The sequence below is a fragment of the Saccopteryx leptura genome, chromosome 9, assembly GCF_036850995.1.
Source record: "Saccopteryx leptura isolate mSacLep1 chromosome 9, mSacLep1_pri_phased_curated, whole genome shotgun sequence".
In the NCBI taxonomy this organism is placed as follows: domain Eukaryota; kingdom Metazoa; phylum Chordata; class Mammalia; order Chiroptera; family Emballonuridae; genus Saccopteryx; species Saccopteryx leptura.
Window position 1 is genome coordinate 63,259,679 of NC_089511.1, and position 15,343 is coordinate 63,275,021.

General features: G+C 41.1%; 1 protein-coding gene across 1 annotated transcript; it reads left to right on the top strand.

The window, feature by feature from the left end:
- Positions 1-8,797: 8,797 nt before the first annotated feature.
- ADO (2-aminoethanethiol dioxygenase) lies at positions 8,798-13,732 on the top strand. Its single transcript, XM_066348508.1, has one exon. It carries the CDS (start codon positions 8,942-8,944, stop codon positions 9,752-9,754), a length of 813 nt encoding a protein of 270 aa, XP_066204605.1. The 5' UTR covers positions 8,798-8,941; the 3' UTR covers positions 9,755-13,732.
- The last annotated feature ends 1,611 nt before the right edge of the window (positions 13,733-15,343 follow it).

Genomic DNA, 15,343 nt, shown 5'->3' on the forward strand with positions numbered 1-15,343 from the left:
TCCAAATTGAGGTACATCTCTTGCTAGTTGCATGGGTTTGCAAATAAAGCAATCATCAAAGTCAAGGAGTGTACACTGTTTTTAAAAGCCCTATTTGTTGGACATAATACAGCAGCAGGATGGCTAGGCATTACTTCACATAATCATTTAATGTTGTACAATGAATATCAGGTCTCGTGACTTTACCACTTTCTTAGAGTTTCATGATTAAAAAAATGTTGTCAGTGTGAAGACATAAATTGTTCAGTAGAGTTGTTAATGTAAGCAAAGGAACACAAGAGAGAAAAAATAGGTTTTAGCAGCCTAAATTCATTGCTAATTATGCATTCATTATAGGCTGACCAGCGCTAATTATCTAATTAAATTAAAGCTCGGCTGCTTTAGAGGGATTTCTCTGAGCTGCCATGATGGTTGTCGATTACCTCAGTGGGTCCTGTTGAAATGTGTAGTTAACTCCAGGCATATTTTGCTTTTCCAATAGCAATACATGCACTGTTGTTGCATGGTAATTTATGCTTAGAATTAAAAAAATAAAAAGCTTTTTCTTAAAAAATAACATGGAAACTCAGTAATTATGGGGTAAACGTTATTTTAAACAAGAGCTCTTGCTCGTTTTGTTCAATGACTTATATTCAGGGAATGTTGATATAATCTGATTTAAGTAGAAACAACACAGACAAAAGAGAAATATGTATACATATCACTAAGTGTTGATTTTTAAAAATACATTTAAAAAGTGTTTTTTATAATGCTCTGCAGTGTTTTACAGTATTAAATTTTATTAATTTCATATAATTACAATTTTTTATTTCACAAAGCTTTTTTAAAGCTGGAAGGAAAGTAGTAAGTCATCTAGACTAAATTCTTCACTTCATAAGAAGGGAAGTCAGATTCCAAGTAGTGAAATAACTTCCCCAAAGTCACACAGCAGGTTGTTAGAACCAAGATGAGAACTGGCATCCTCTCAAGTCAATTGTTCTTTTCTTCCTTAATTCCTGCTGTTCCACTTTCAAATTGTACTGTAATTTATTGTGCTTTCTCTAAAATTTATCAATAACAGAGCATCTAGTTAGACAAGATTTTTGGTATGTTGGGGGTTTGGTTTTGTTTTTACCAAAGGTGGCTTTGATTAGCTAGCATCTGACTCCTCTATGAAACGTGTAATACTGTCCCTATTTATTTCAAGTCAGTCAAATATCCCAAGATGTATTCTAAGGTATACGCTCAAGAGAGTGGGTTAAAGAAAAAAAGATATTACTTGCCTTGTCCAACTGAAAAAAAAAAAATGATAAACTTATGGTGGATTTTATTAAATTAATCAGTGTTCATGCAATTAAACTGCATCCTGCTATTATGTTCCTAAGGAATTTGATCCTAAATTGGTAGACCATTAAAGGTCAAGCAATATTTACTAAGCATCCCTTGAGAAAGGCATTTCCCAAGAGAATACAATTTCATTCTGAAGAGTTTTGCCCATCATCACTTCCTGTGATCCAGGATACAGGATCCTAGAAGTTCTCGGCAAGAACTCAGAGCTGGAACCTGCCCCTGACCCTTTCACAGTCATTTTTCAGGCAGACATTAGCAACGAACATACAGTTCCTTTCTGCCAAGTTAAAGAAGATGATTTTCCCTTTCACTACCTCTTAGAGATGAACATCAACTGTTTCACCACTTGTGGTTCAAATCCATTAATTAAAATAAATATAAAGTAAAAATCTCTTTCTGCCAAGAGGAAAAGGACAGATGGGAAGTGGAGGAGGTGGAGATGGCTGATGTCTTTGAGAGAAAAAAAGAAATGGAAAGAAAAACAAGAAGCATGAAATTGGGGGATGAAATTAATTAAGAGATTAAAGGATGTTTGGATTTCATTTACAGTTCAGAACTATTTTGGGTTTTATAATAATTGCACTACTTAAAGGAAAAGAGGAAAACCTCTAATACCAAATTGGTAAGGGAGCGTTAAAATCTTAAATCACCTCTCCAAATGGTAATACCCGGCCTTTGGCAGTGCTTCAGACTGAACAGAGCAAAGCCTTTCTCTCATTCCTGACTTGTGAAAACTACACCTTTCCCCCCTACCTCCCTATGCATGCTCCTAATTTTTAATTTCTTCCTCCCTTGCCTTCCACTGACTGAAAAAAGACACTGGCAAGAAAAACAAAAAAGGAATCTATTCAAGTCCTTTTCCATCCCAACCCTACAGGAATGTCTCTAGAATCAGAGTTAAAACAATGTCTACCCAACCTGTGGAGACATAGTGGATTAAGTGTCAACCTGGAACACTATGGTTGCCAGTTCAAAACCCTGGGCTTCCCTGGTCAAAGTACACACAAGAAGCAACTAGGAGTTGATGTTTGCTGCTCCTCCACGCCCACCCCCTGCCTTTCTCTCTTTTTCTCTTCTCTCTAAATCAATGAAATCTTTTTTTAAAAAAAAAGTCTATAGCTTATATCATACAACACATCTCTGCAATTTTTCGATGCAATTTGTACATCTAAAGTCTAACCTGATATAAAGCCAGTAGCCAGGGCTACCATCAGAGCAGCCTGGCCCATGCAGGCTCGCATTGGATTCGGACAGTCAGTAAAGAAACAACGGAGCCAAAAACTGGTGGGCCATCATCTTTAATCCTAGCTTGCACCTGGCGGGCAAGTAAAAACACACACTGGGCTCCAAAACCCACTCACATTCAGTGCTCACAAAGCTACTGACTTATCCGAGTTTCCTAGAATCAAAGGTTTCTAGCTCACCAGACTTATTCTCCTCTGTTTCCTGCACAAACTGGCTTCTCACTCAACACTCCGCCATCTTGGCTGCTTCTCCTGGCCTCCTCCATGTGGCCTTTCTTTGCTCTCTCCTCTAATGATAATCTCAGGAACCAAGAGAGCAAACTCCCGTTCTGCCCCCCATTTTATAGTGTAGAAATCAAAACCTTTAATCCAATATACAAAATAGGGAAGTCTCTAATACAAAGTCACTTATCTGGGGCATGATGGGATTGTACCACCCCACATCAAAAAGGGTGGGAAAGGCTTAGTCCTAGAACCAAGCCCCAGGCTACAAGAATCCTGCCTGCCCTCAGCCCACCCCCAACACACATTAATATCACCTGGACGACGGCTTCCACGTGGGCAGCGCCATCTTTAACAAAGTGAGCATAATATATTTTATCTGCCCAACACCTGAACACTAAACATTCCTGACCTTAACATATTTAGCTGAACAGCCCACATACCAAAGTGATTTGATTTCAGATAACCACACAAAGTTCAATCAGAGTAGAGTGGAGTTACTTTAAAAGATTTTAGTGGGGCTAGATAGAGCTAAGTCCTCATAAAGAGCTAAGAAAGTTATGGTATAATTTTAGATAAATGATTTCAGAGAAAACCCATGTTTGGTTTTGCTTGAATTGTCCTTATAATTGTCTCCATCATCCAAAATGAGCTAATGAGATACTACAAGGAATCTTAGAGATTGTCTCCCTGAACCATGAAAAAACAGGGATCTAGTGAAGTCAAGAGGTTTGCTCAATAACACACAGCTAGTTAGTGGCAAAGCCATGCCTAGAATCAGCTCTTCTGCCATTGCAACTATTTATTTTATCCTTATAACTTGACATTCATTCATGAGAATGGATGAGAAATATATATATATATATATGCATGCTAACATTTGGTAAAACTGAAAGCCACAATATAAACCCAAAATATTTCAAATTAGGAGTAAGTCTAAGAGTAAGAAAATTTTTTTATTATTTTATTACCAAGTTCTATCCTAAAAAAAAAAGGCATATACAGGAGTAAGGTGGCAAGAGTTATTAGGGGAAAAAAAAGACTTCCTTCCCACTTAAAAAACCAAAGCATTGCCGGCTAGCATTTGAAAATCGCAATACTCTTGTACTTTTCTGACTGAGTCCCAGTGTGATCACAGACGAAGGACAAAATGAATTCTAAAGAAAGATTTGAGAAAAAGTCAGATGGTAATCTATCTTGTGAATTAAGGAAAATAAATCCTCATGAGAAGGGCCAGGAGAAGAAGGGTGAAAAACATAATATACATACTAGCCTACCTTCCCAAGATGAAAAGATCATAAAAATGTACAAGTGGAGTTAAGAATATATAAGAATATATATATATTTATTATATATTATACATTTATTTATATAACTGTGCAACAACCTCTACCTCCAAAATACACACACACACACACACACACACACACACTCTTGCAGGTAAATTCCTTGCAAATGCAGATATTCCTTGTTAAATTCCCAAAGCCTAAAACAGTAGCTGGTATTCAGTGGACACTCACTATTTATCAAATGATAGATTCCACCCATCGTAAACTTTCCCAAATCTTGTTTTTGCCTGTATTTCTAGCACTCACTCACTATCACTTCTGTTTGGTCTGTTCCCTTTTCTGAATTTCTTTAAGTCTTTATTCTGCTTATTGCAACACTGAGGAAAATAGAACAAGGAGCATAAAAGGAAAGATGCTAATGGTCATAGAAACCCACTCAGCCTATGCCAGCGGCAATAAGGCGGAAGGTCAAGTAAAGTGCTTCTTCCAGTCAAGGCCCTTAGGATTGATCTCATTTATTAGTACAGCTCTGAAGGGCATCATCAAAAGGAATTATGGAGGGAGCCTGTCTGTGGCCTAAAAAATGTACCACATACCCTATGGATACTCAGCACTCCTTAAAAACTTTAATGTGTCAAAGATTCAGATGCAGTAGGTTGTAGGAATGTGCCATGAAGACATGCAGTTAGGAAAACAATTAGAGACAGCAAGGCGCCATAGGGCAAAAGCCCTGAGCAGACAGAGTCCAAGGCTTCTCTGACCCTGTACTAGAAACAGTATATGCTGGAACCAGCAAAACAGCAGAATAAGATTCAGCAACAAGAAATGTTTAGGTTCTCAGAACAGATATTAGAAGTTAGCATGTTCTTTGTGCTTTATTCGCCCCCTGAAAACTTATCTGTTTCCTTGAGTTATTTATACTGGCTAATAAATATCTGAGTAAGGTTGGGGATGGGGCTTCAGTCCTTTGGTCTGCTGACCGGGGTGGTTGCCTCCCCCTGGCCCCTCAGAGCATTTCATCTAGTCTCTGAATAATTCATTGTTGCCTCAACAAGTAGTGCCCACTGTGAGGAATGGGAACCAAACAACAGGTTTGTTGCTCAAAGTAGTTCATTGTCACCGAGAGAGTAGGTCTCTACATTATCTGGGAATCAGCACTTTCAACAAACACCCCCAGGTGATTTTGATACTGGCAGTCTTTAGAAATCTTGTACTCGGTTGGCAAACAAGGAATAGCAAGGGCCTGAGGAATGGTACTATAAGAAAGATGGTTTAACCAATAAAAATCTTTGTTTATCTCTACCTTGAAACTGATTCTCAAGACAAGTCAAACTCCATTTTAATTTTTCTTGAATATTATTTAAATTCATAGATCTTTACTGCTTTTAACCATTTTTAAACAATAGCAATAGCTATTATTTTAAGACAACAACAGTATTCTACATGCTATCATCAGTGTTTTACACCAGTGGTCCCCAACATTTTTTGGGCCACGGACCGGTTTAATGTCAGAAAATATTTTCATGGACCGACTTTTAGGGTGGGACGGATAAATGTATCACATGACCGAGACAAGCGTCAAGAGTGAGTCTTAAACGGATGTAACAGAGGGAATCTGGTCATTTTTTAAAAATAAAACATCGTTCAGACTTAAATATAAATAAAATGGAAATAATATAAGTTATTTATTCTTTCTCTGCGGACTGGTACCAAATGGCCCATGGACCAGTACCGGTCCGCGGCCCGGGGGTTGGGGACCACTGTTTTACACATATATCTTATCCCATTTTATAGATAAGCTTCAGTTAAATAAGTACAAACAACTATTAAAAAGTGACAGATTCAGAAATCAAACACATCTGTATGTTACTAAAGTCTTTGTTCCATGAAGTCTATACTTGATATCTTAATAGCAGTAAAAACCAATAAATAAAAATCCAGATTTGTAAATGAAGGGAATTTTTCTCTTAACTATCCCTCACTTTAGAAAAAAAATACCTGGGATTTCATTACATGATGAATTTTGACAGTACATTTAAATACCTTAAAAATGACATTGCAACCTGTTGGGCAAATAAGTTTGTAACTCTTGTGTTATTAACTCTTATTAAAAATGGCACTGCCCACGTGGGGTGACTGGTTACCTTCATGCTTAAGAAGGGGCTTGGTTATGCTAATGTGTGCTGGAGGAGGGGGTTGCCCCACCAAAAAGTTTTAAAAGGAGGAGCTAGAAGGCCATTTGGAGAGAAGACCAAGTGGTTGTAGGGGCAAAGGCAGTCAAGAATGGAGGCATGCAAGAGGGGACTGAGACTATTGGGCTTTTGATTCTAGGAAAAACCAGAGAAAGTCAGTGGCTTTAGAAGCCCTGAATGGAAAGGGAATGTTTTCCCACCGTGTGTATTTTCGCGCCCACTGGTTGCGAGCAGGAATAAAAGACGGCCCACCAGTTCTTGGCTCTGTTGTTTCATTACTGTCTGTCCGTCCGAATCAAATGCAAACCTGCATTGGCCAGGAGGCTGTGATGGTGGCCACGGCTACTGGCCTACCACAACCTCTGAAAATGATCAATCTTTTTTTTTTTTTTTTGCATTTTTCTGAAGCTGGAAACAGAGAGAGACAGTCAGACAGACTCCCGCATGCCCCCGACCGGGATCCACCCGGCACGCCCACCATGGGGCGACACTCTGCCCACCAGGGGGCGATGCTCTGCCCATCCTGGGCGTCGCCATGTTGCGACCAGAGCCACTCTAGCGCCTGAGGCAGAGGCCACAGAACCATCCCCAGCGCCTGGGCCATCTTTGCTCCAATGGAGCCTTGGCTGCGGGAGGAGAAGAGAGAGACAGAGAGGAAGGCGTGGCGGAGGGGTGGAGAAGCAAATGGGCGCTTCTCCTGTGTGCCCTGGCCGGAATCGAACCCGGGTCCTCCGCATGCTAGGCCGATGCTCTACCGCTGAGCCAACCGGCCAGGGCTGAAAATGATCAATCTTAAAAGTCCTTTTCTAAACCAAATAACCATCCTGTCAATCAAAATCACCTGATATTAAGAACCGATTAAGTATTTACAGATGTAGTAGTGGTTCTCAAACTGGGATGATAATCATTTGGGGAACAGCTTAAAATAAAAATTCTAGGCTTCATACCAGTTCTGAATCAGAATTTCTAAGGTGTAACCCCCAAATCTTTACTTCTATACAGCTCCCCATGGGCTTCTGATTAGTAACCAGGACTTGGAAAGACTGTTACCCTAACTCCAGTATTCTACAAGTGAATAAAATGAAGTTCTGAAATGGTAGAGTCCGCCTAAGACAAAGTAGTATAGTAGGCTGGAAAAACAATATCCTCCACATCTGGTGCTTTTAACACCAAATCATGCTGCCATTTTTGGTAAAAACTGTCTGTTAAGCTGTTTATTCCCTGCCAATTACTTACTATCCTAGTGCAATTTATTCTCTCATCTGCAAATGAAAAAAGAGTGTTCACTTCTTAAAAGTTGCTGTGAGGATTAAATAGTATAGTATCGATAAGATAATGAATGCACTTAACAGTGCCCAGCATATACTGAGTGTTCTTTATATAGGTTACATAGCTACCTAAAAAAGCATTCCGTTTTTAACTGAAAAGGATTTTTACTGAACCACTCTAATTACAAAATAAACAAGAAGCCCATATTTAACTTTGGAAGCCCAAAGGGACTTTAAACTCAAGGTAAGCGTTTGCCTATTTCTCGCACACCATTGTATCTTACAGGATGCCTCAGAATCGTCTAATCAATCTCAGTATGGCGACCGGTAATCTGTATTTTTAAAAAGCATCCTTCTCCCACTCCAACCCCCAACCAGGTGCTTCTTAGGCAAACCAAGGTTTGATAAATATCACTGTACAGAATCCGTGAGCACAGCAAATGGCCTCTCGAGAATCCTCAAAAAAACTTCTGTGCTGTGTAACCAGAAAAGCAACGTCCACAGACCCTGCTGTTGATGCAAACAACAGCTGGGCACAACTGTGCTGAGTCGTCACTGGACCACCACGGACGGCCTCCACCGCCTTTGAAACTTCAAAAATTACTAAAGTGCCATTCCGTAATCCCTGTGGCAGGCAGTGCTGCGTAGGAGGCCACAAGGTGCTAAAAAAGTTAACTCAGCCACTTCTTTCCCAGGAGTGAAGCCAGAGAAAAGTGATCCAGGCTGGCTGAACAGGCCCCAGCGGCGTCAAAAGGTTAACGACCCTCTAAGCCAGTCGCCTGGGATAGCCAAAAGCCTCCAGGGCACAAGCCACCTGCCGGAAGTGCGTCACACCAGTCTGCAGGGGATCCCGGGAGTTGTAGTTAACTGGCTTTTTCTCTTGTGCCCCGATTCGCTTTCTTTCAAATCCGCAAACACCTTCCAACTGTAAGGAAGGTCGCTTTGTAACCAAAATATCGAATCCTCCCCTTTTCCAGCGGACAATGGAAATTCCGTCAGAGCTCTTGCGGAATATCAGACTACAAGTCCCAGCATTCTGTGCAAAGCGCTAGGAGCGCCGGGCCACCGTCGTAGGTACTGGCCCCAACAATGGAGCGTCGGGCGTAAGGCAGAGCCTGCCAGCGTCCACAACGCTGGTACCTGCTCCTGGGTCGTGAGTGCCGGGTGTGGGGCGTGCGCGTGCGCATTCGGAGGGGGCGTGAGGTGGGCGCGCCGAGCCGTTGCGGGCGCGCGTGCCAGCTGAGGTTAGCGGCCGCGGTGCCCCGCGCCCCAAGAGCGGGTAATTGCGGGGCGTCCCGCCTTGCCCGGGGCTGCGCGCAGCTGTGGCGGCCGCCGGGGACCGCAAGGGGCGGAGGAAAGGAGGGGGCAGGCTTCGGCACTCGGAGGAACAGCCGAGCATGCCCCGAGACAACATGGCTTCCCTGATCCAAAGGATCGCCCGCCAGGCGTGCCTCACCTTCCGAGGCAGCGGGGGCGGCCGCAGCGCTTCCGAGCGCGGCGCGGTGCCAGGCCCCGAGGCGCCGATGCCGCAGGGCTTCCCAGAGAACCTGAGCAAGCTGAAGAACCTGCTGACCCAGGTCCGCGCTGAGGACCTGAATATCGCCCCGCGCAAGGCCACGCTGCAGCCGTTGTCGCCCAGGATGCCACCCGTTACCTACATGCACATCTACGAGACGGACGGCTTCAGCCTCGGCGTGTTCCTGCTCAAGAACGGCACGTCCATCCCGCTGCATGACCACCCGGGCATGCACGGCATGCTCAAGGTCCTCTACGGCACCGTGCGTATCAGCTGCATGGACAAGCTGGAGGCGAGCGCCGGGCACAGGCAGCGGGCCCCACCGCCAGAGCAGCAGTTCGAGCCACCGCTGCAGGCCCGGGAGCGGGACGCCCTCCGGCCGGGCGTTCTGCGCTCGCGAGCCGAGTACACCGAAGCCAGCGGCCCCTGCGTCCTCACGCCGCACCGGGACAACCTGCACCAGATCGATGCTGTGGACGGGCCCGCCGCCTTCCTGGACATCCTGGCCCCGCCCTACGACCCTGACGACGGCCGAGACTGTCACTATTACCGGGTGCTGGAACCCGTCAGGGCCAAGGAGGCCACCGGATCGACCTGTGACCTGCCTCGAGAGGTGTGGCTCTTGGAGACCCCGCAGGCCGATGACTTCTGGTGCGAGGGGGAGCCCTATCCAGGGCCCAAGGTCGTCCCTTGAAGCTACAGGGGCCGGGGAACGTTGGGTCCCCCGGCCGAAAATGTGCCCTACTCAGATCGGGGCCTGGCTGCCAGCGACCTCCCACAAGGGCTCTCTCCCTACCCCCAGATCGCCTGGGCATTGGATCTACTGGAGTGGGCTGTAGCCGCTTCCTCCGGAGCTTTGGGAAGCGCGGGCGACTGGACTGCAGCCACCGGGCACGGTTATGGGGGTGGGAAGGCTAGGTTGTTTCCTGGCTCTGTCACTGCCACCTGGGTTTTGATTTGGGGGAGGGGAGCAGGAGACTATCTGAAGCGCTTCCATCCTAAAGCCATAATGAAAATATTCTTCCCTCTGTCCCCCACTCTATACAAAATACACTGAAAGATTTTCTTTTCTCCCCTCGCCTCCGCCTTGGGTAAATAGGGTTTGTTTTCCACTTATGTCCCTATGCCCTTTTAGTCCTTGCTGTCGTTTTAACTTATTGACTGTGCGTGACCCAGTGGTTTGAACTGTTTTTAGTTCAAGTCATTGGCTAAAAACTGGTTTAAAGAGATGAGTTACTGTATCAAGTGAGCTGCCCTGCCAGATTAATTAGTTGTGCAGATAAATCATTTTTCCAGGGTTAGGGAGGGAATCATCCCCAAAACATAACTATACATGTAGAGGACAAGATTGTCTCTTGTCAGTAACCACATCTGGTTTACTCCAGGAGCATTTACTAAGAAATTCACACCTGTGTATCTCAGTGACAAACTGTCACATAGACCTTATCTTCCCAATAATTGAGCAGATTTCTTGTTGCAGATTCACCCTAATGCAAAAACTATATTATCCTCAAGTGACTTTTTTAATGGTAGTGTAAGAGGTGGTAGGGTAATTCTGTATTTTATAACCAGAAGATTCAGAGGCGCTGAATCAGTATGCTTCCAAATACCTGAGTGTAAAACATCTCTGGCCAGCTGTTGAATTCCATGTCCTTATTTACTTCCAGTATTTCCCTGCAAAAGTGGAGAAAAATGTTAAAAACTGTTTCAAATTCTCTCAACCCTAATGTTCCAGAGGGCTGGTGGTTCCAACTGTGTTGTTGGTGGCCCTATTCTCAGTACCCTGTCAAACAAGAGAGAGCCATTGCTTGCTTCATCTGGTGTGGTTTTCTATAGGAAGAGAGAAGTCACTGGTGATCAAGGCTACAGAATTGATAACTATACTGCTGGCCCTTTTAGGCCACCAAAACTCGGGCAAAACACTTCCACAGAGTTGTTCTATCTGCGACCAGTTTTATTTTTGTCCTTTTAATAGGCTAAGCAACTTGACCTTGTTTACAAATGCATTGACACCATTTGCTTCAGGCCATGGAGCACTATTGTTTTCCCCTTTTTTCTATTTATAGGATTCCTTTTTACACAAACTTTTAATAAAAACAAACTGTAGAAATAAACACTAAAATTTGCCCAGCTGTCGTCTAAGCCCTCTTGATTGACTTGCCCATGTGGCAATCCAATTCTAATATCTGTAATAAAGGGAGATTTGCTATTGGTGGAAAGTGTGGACCCTAGGAAAACAGTATGTGCCTTTGCCTCTTTATTCATACTGGGTTACAGAGACCCAAAGTGAAGGAATATTTGTTCCAAATTTTTAAATAGAATGAAAAGGCAAGTTCTTGATTTTTTTTTTTTTTTTTTAACAAGAAGAGGCTTACTCAAGGTGACGTCCCGCAATGTTACAAAGCCTGACATAGGCATTATGCCAAGAATTTTCTCTGGGGTCACTAACATTTGTTTTATGGTAGCTTCACATTCTGGTGTAGTTATATCTCGGGGACACTTTGAAGCAGTTCTTGGTGCATTCAGTTAGAAAATAAGTTCTGGATATGCAAATGATGATTTTCTTAGAAGAATGTTCACCAAATGGTGTTTTCATAGCACAGTAGAAATGTGTTTGGTTGTCAATCACATACCTACCTGAAAAGGTAGGTTTTGAATTATATTGTAGCCAAAAGTTAATTAACTTATTAAGATTGTGGGTGTTCATGTGTATGTTATAATATAACCTGAAGTACATTAAACCTACAAAAAGTCATTCTGGCAATAGGACAATAATAAAGGAAATATTTTTCCCCAAAAACTTTATTATGTAAAGTTCTCAAGTACAAGCAAGTTAAATGAAAAAATTAAGGTGCTTTTCAAAGGAATAACAAATTATTGCAGGCCAAAACAGCAATATTCTATCTCTAGTTAAGTTCAAGACAGTGAAACTTTTGGGTCACTAATAAATTCTGAATAAATTAATGGTGAACATTAATTTATTTTATAATTTAGTGAGCCACTAAGAAAAGGATATTTTTCTTACAAAGACAAATGCACAGAAAAACCTTACACCTTTCTGCATAAACTTAGTTATGACTAACTTCATGTGCTGCTATTTCCATGTATTTCTGCAATATAAACTTTTAGTAACAACTGGGGGGAAAATTTGTCTTCCCTACAAAGACTAATGAGCACAATGATACGAATCACTTTTCTGTTGAATAACCTGCAATAATTGCTTCTCATGGGTAACAAGTTGTCTAAATACTTCTAAAGCTTTTTAGTTTTCTGGTTATATCAGTGGCCATTTATATCAGTGGAGAGTATTGTGTGTCTACCTTTTACTTTACGAGAATTGATTTTTTACTAAGCCTAATTTGTGTGGATTGAGTTTATACCAATTGCTGTTTATTAATGAAAATGGTGAACCTATTTTTAAAGTAATATGTTTGTGAACAGGAGTGGTTTCTCTGACCTTTTAACACTAATACTCCTTAACTTCTCCCAAAGTCTCCACCTTTTACTCCTTTTGCATTGTCCCTTGTAAGGGCTCAATCTTGGCATCCCAGGAGGACTCTGTCATCACTTATCTCTTCCAAATGACTGAATCTTGTGCTATCACTCTACTGCTCATTGAAGAAGCAATATAGCTTTAATTCAGGTTTCTGCCCATTGCTATTCAACTCTAACCTGAGGGCAGTAATGCTCGTGTAACTCTCCTGGTCTGAACTGTGGTCCCCTTAGTGCAAGGAGGCATCTACTGTCAGAGAAAGAAATAATTTGTTAAGCTCCGTATATGTACCGAATCTTCAGATCCAGGAATGTTTACATTTCTGGATTAAAATCTGTACTTGTGGAAAATAAAAGCATGTTTAAAATTGGTTAGAGGTAAATCTTACCTGATTATTGCAAAATAGAGAAGGAAAATATTACATGCTACAATGACTACATTTTAATTACTCTTAAAGGTTAATAATCTATACTGCAAAATTATGTTGTACTAAAAACTGGTGGCCTGCAGATTCTAAAATTTATTTCCTTGAGAGTCAGCTTTGAAACTGTGATTGAAAACATATCTGAAATTATTTAATGTTTAACCATACTATTTTTCTGCAACAAAGTATCTCTTCTATTTAAGGAAAATAAGCTAGTGCAAGAAAACAAAAATACTTGCATCCACAAAGGAGAGAATCGTTGGACTTAAATATTTTCTTTTACTATAAAATATGTTTGGACTGGAGGCATTTTAGGCACTTGTGGTGATGCTGACCATTCTTCACATGCATACACACGATACATTGTATTGAACTGTTAAAATATATTACAGCCATTTTTAATATATATACCAAACAATGTGCCTTAATTTCATTAGTAGTTAGGATATTGAAATCAAATATTCTGGTTTATGAATAACTGAAAACCTTATTTAGGTTTAATAGACCTGTTTTTATTTTATTAATTGAAGTTATTGGGATGACATTGGTTTACAAAACTATACAGGTTTAGAGCGTACAACTCATCAAAACGCCGTCTGCACACCACATTGTGCACCTTCCACTGAACCATCTCAAATGCATTATGATCTAAATTTATGGAATTACTCTCCAGAAGTATATTTTTAATAAGAATTCCCAGTAGCAGCTGGGACACCAATAATATTATTCAATAAAGCATTGACTATAAGAAGGAACAGACTTGGCTTTATATGCTTTATTTCTTGAGCAAAGTATAAACTGAGAGACTTGTGAAAAGTACCTGAAATGTTTCAAGCCAGAAGTAAAATCTGATTAAAGATTGACCTAACATTGTTGAAATTAAGGAATAAAAGCCACTCTGAAAAAACAATACACTGGTATACTTATACCACTTCAAGCCTAAATCAAGGTAAAAGTGAGTATGTAACTAATTTGACTATCATAAAATGTATGTAATCTTAATCTTCTTTAAAAATCTTTTTTAGTCTGTTGCTTTGTAAACAATTGTTTATGTTACCTTAACAGAAGCTGCTCTGAAATTAAAAATTGGCAAGACAATTACAGATCATATAAAACTTAGATATATTTGAATATAATGAAATTTTGGCAGAAGTTTCATTAAAAATATAGTTATCAAAATGTGGAATTGTTTTATATGTGTTTAAAAAGATTGGCCAACCAAGGAAGATAATATGCTGACAAGCTACGAAATATGATTTTTTTTTTAATTTTTTGAGAGGAGCAGGGAGAGACAAGAACATCAAGCTGCTCTTGCATGTGCCCCGACCAGAGAGTCAAACTGGCTACCTCTGTGCCCTGGGGTGACCCTCCAACCAACCGAGCTATCTGGCCAGGGCTTTATTTTATTTTTTGATTGATTGATTTTTAGAGAGACAGAGAGGGGAGGGGGAAGGAATTTGTTCCTCTCAGTTGTGCATTCATTGGTTGCTTCCTGTTTGTGCCTGGACCAGGGATCAAACCTGCAACCTTGTTTCAGGATGAGGCTCTTAACAGACTGAGCTAACCCCACTGGGCTAGGAAATATGAGCAGAATGAAGCCTGTCACTTGAACAATCTGACACTGAAGTTTAGAAATTTTTCTTTAGTAGTGATGTAGTTATTCTACATCTTTGAAATTTGGACAGGGAAAAAATAAGGGTTTATTACCTCTGTATATTAGATCTCAAATTCTAGTGCTAGTAAAAACAAAAAGTTTCCAGGAGTAGCTGTTGCTCTCTGCTAAGATATAGGCCATCAATTATCAGTCTGGACAAATAGGACAGGGTTTTCAGATGATGACGCTTAAACAGGAGGCACTCCAGTGTGTTGCAGTTGTGTAAGGATACAGAAGCAGTGGATGAACTTTAAATATTTAGGCCCAATTTTAGAGAAATATAACTTCATAAAGACAGTCATTTGCTTTGTATGATAGCTTTTTTAGGGGTGGTGACTTTATATTTTAAAATCATTCCAAAAGGCTCACAGTAAAATGAAGGATATGGTATACTCTTTAGAACTATTATCCAGTACCGTGTAGTACAATATTTATCTATTTTATTCAAATTGTCTTTGGAGATCAAAGGCTGTTGTACACATATCTAATGAGCTGTGTATTTTGATAATTTTTAGACCCACCACACCTATGGCAGATTAATGATCCTTCTGAACAGGGGGTAATCGGGGAGAGAAATGAGTCCTGGGGTAATTCCTTTAGCAACTCATAAATGCTGTCATCAGCAATGTCTGAATGCATTTTTGATCTGAAGAGGTGATAGTGCTTTTCAAAAAGTTTTCTGTGGTCATGAGACTAATCCAGGAACCTGAAA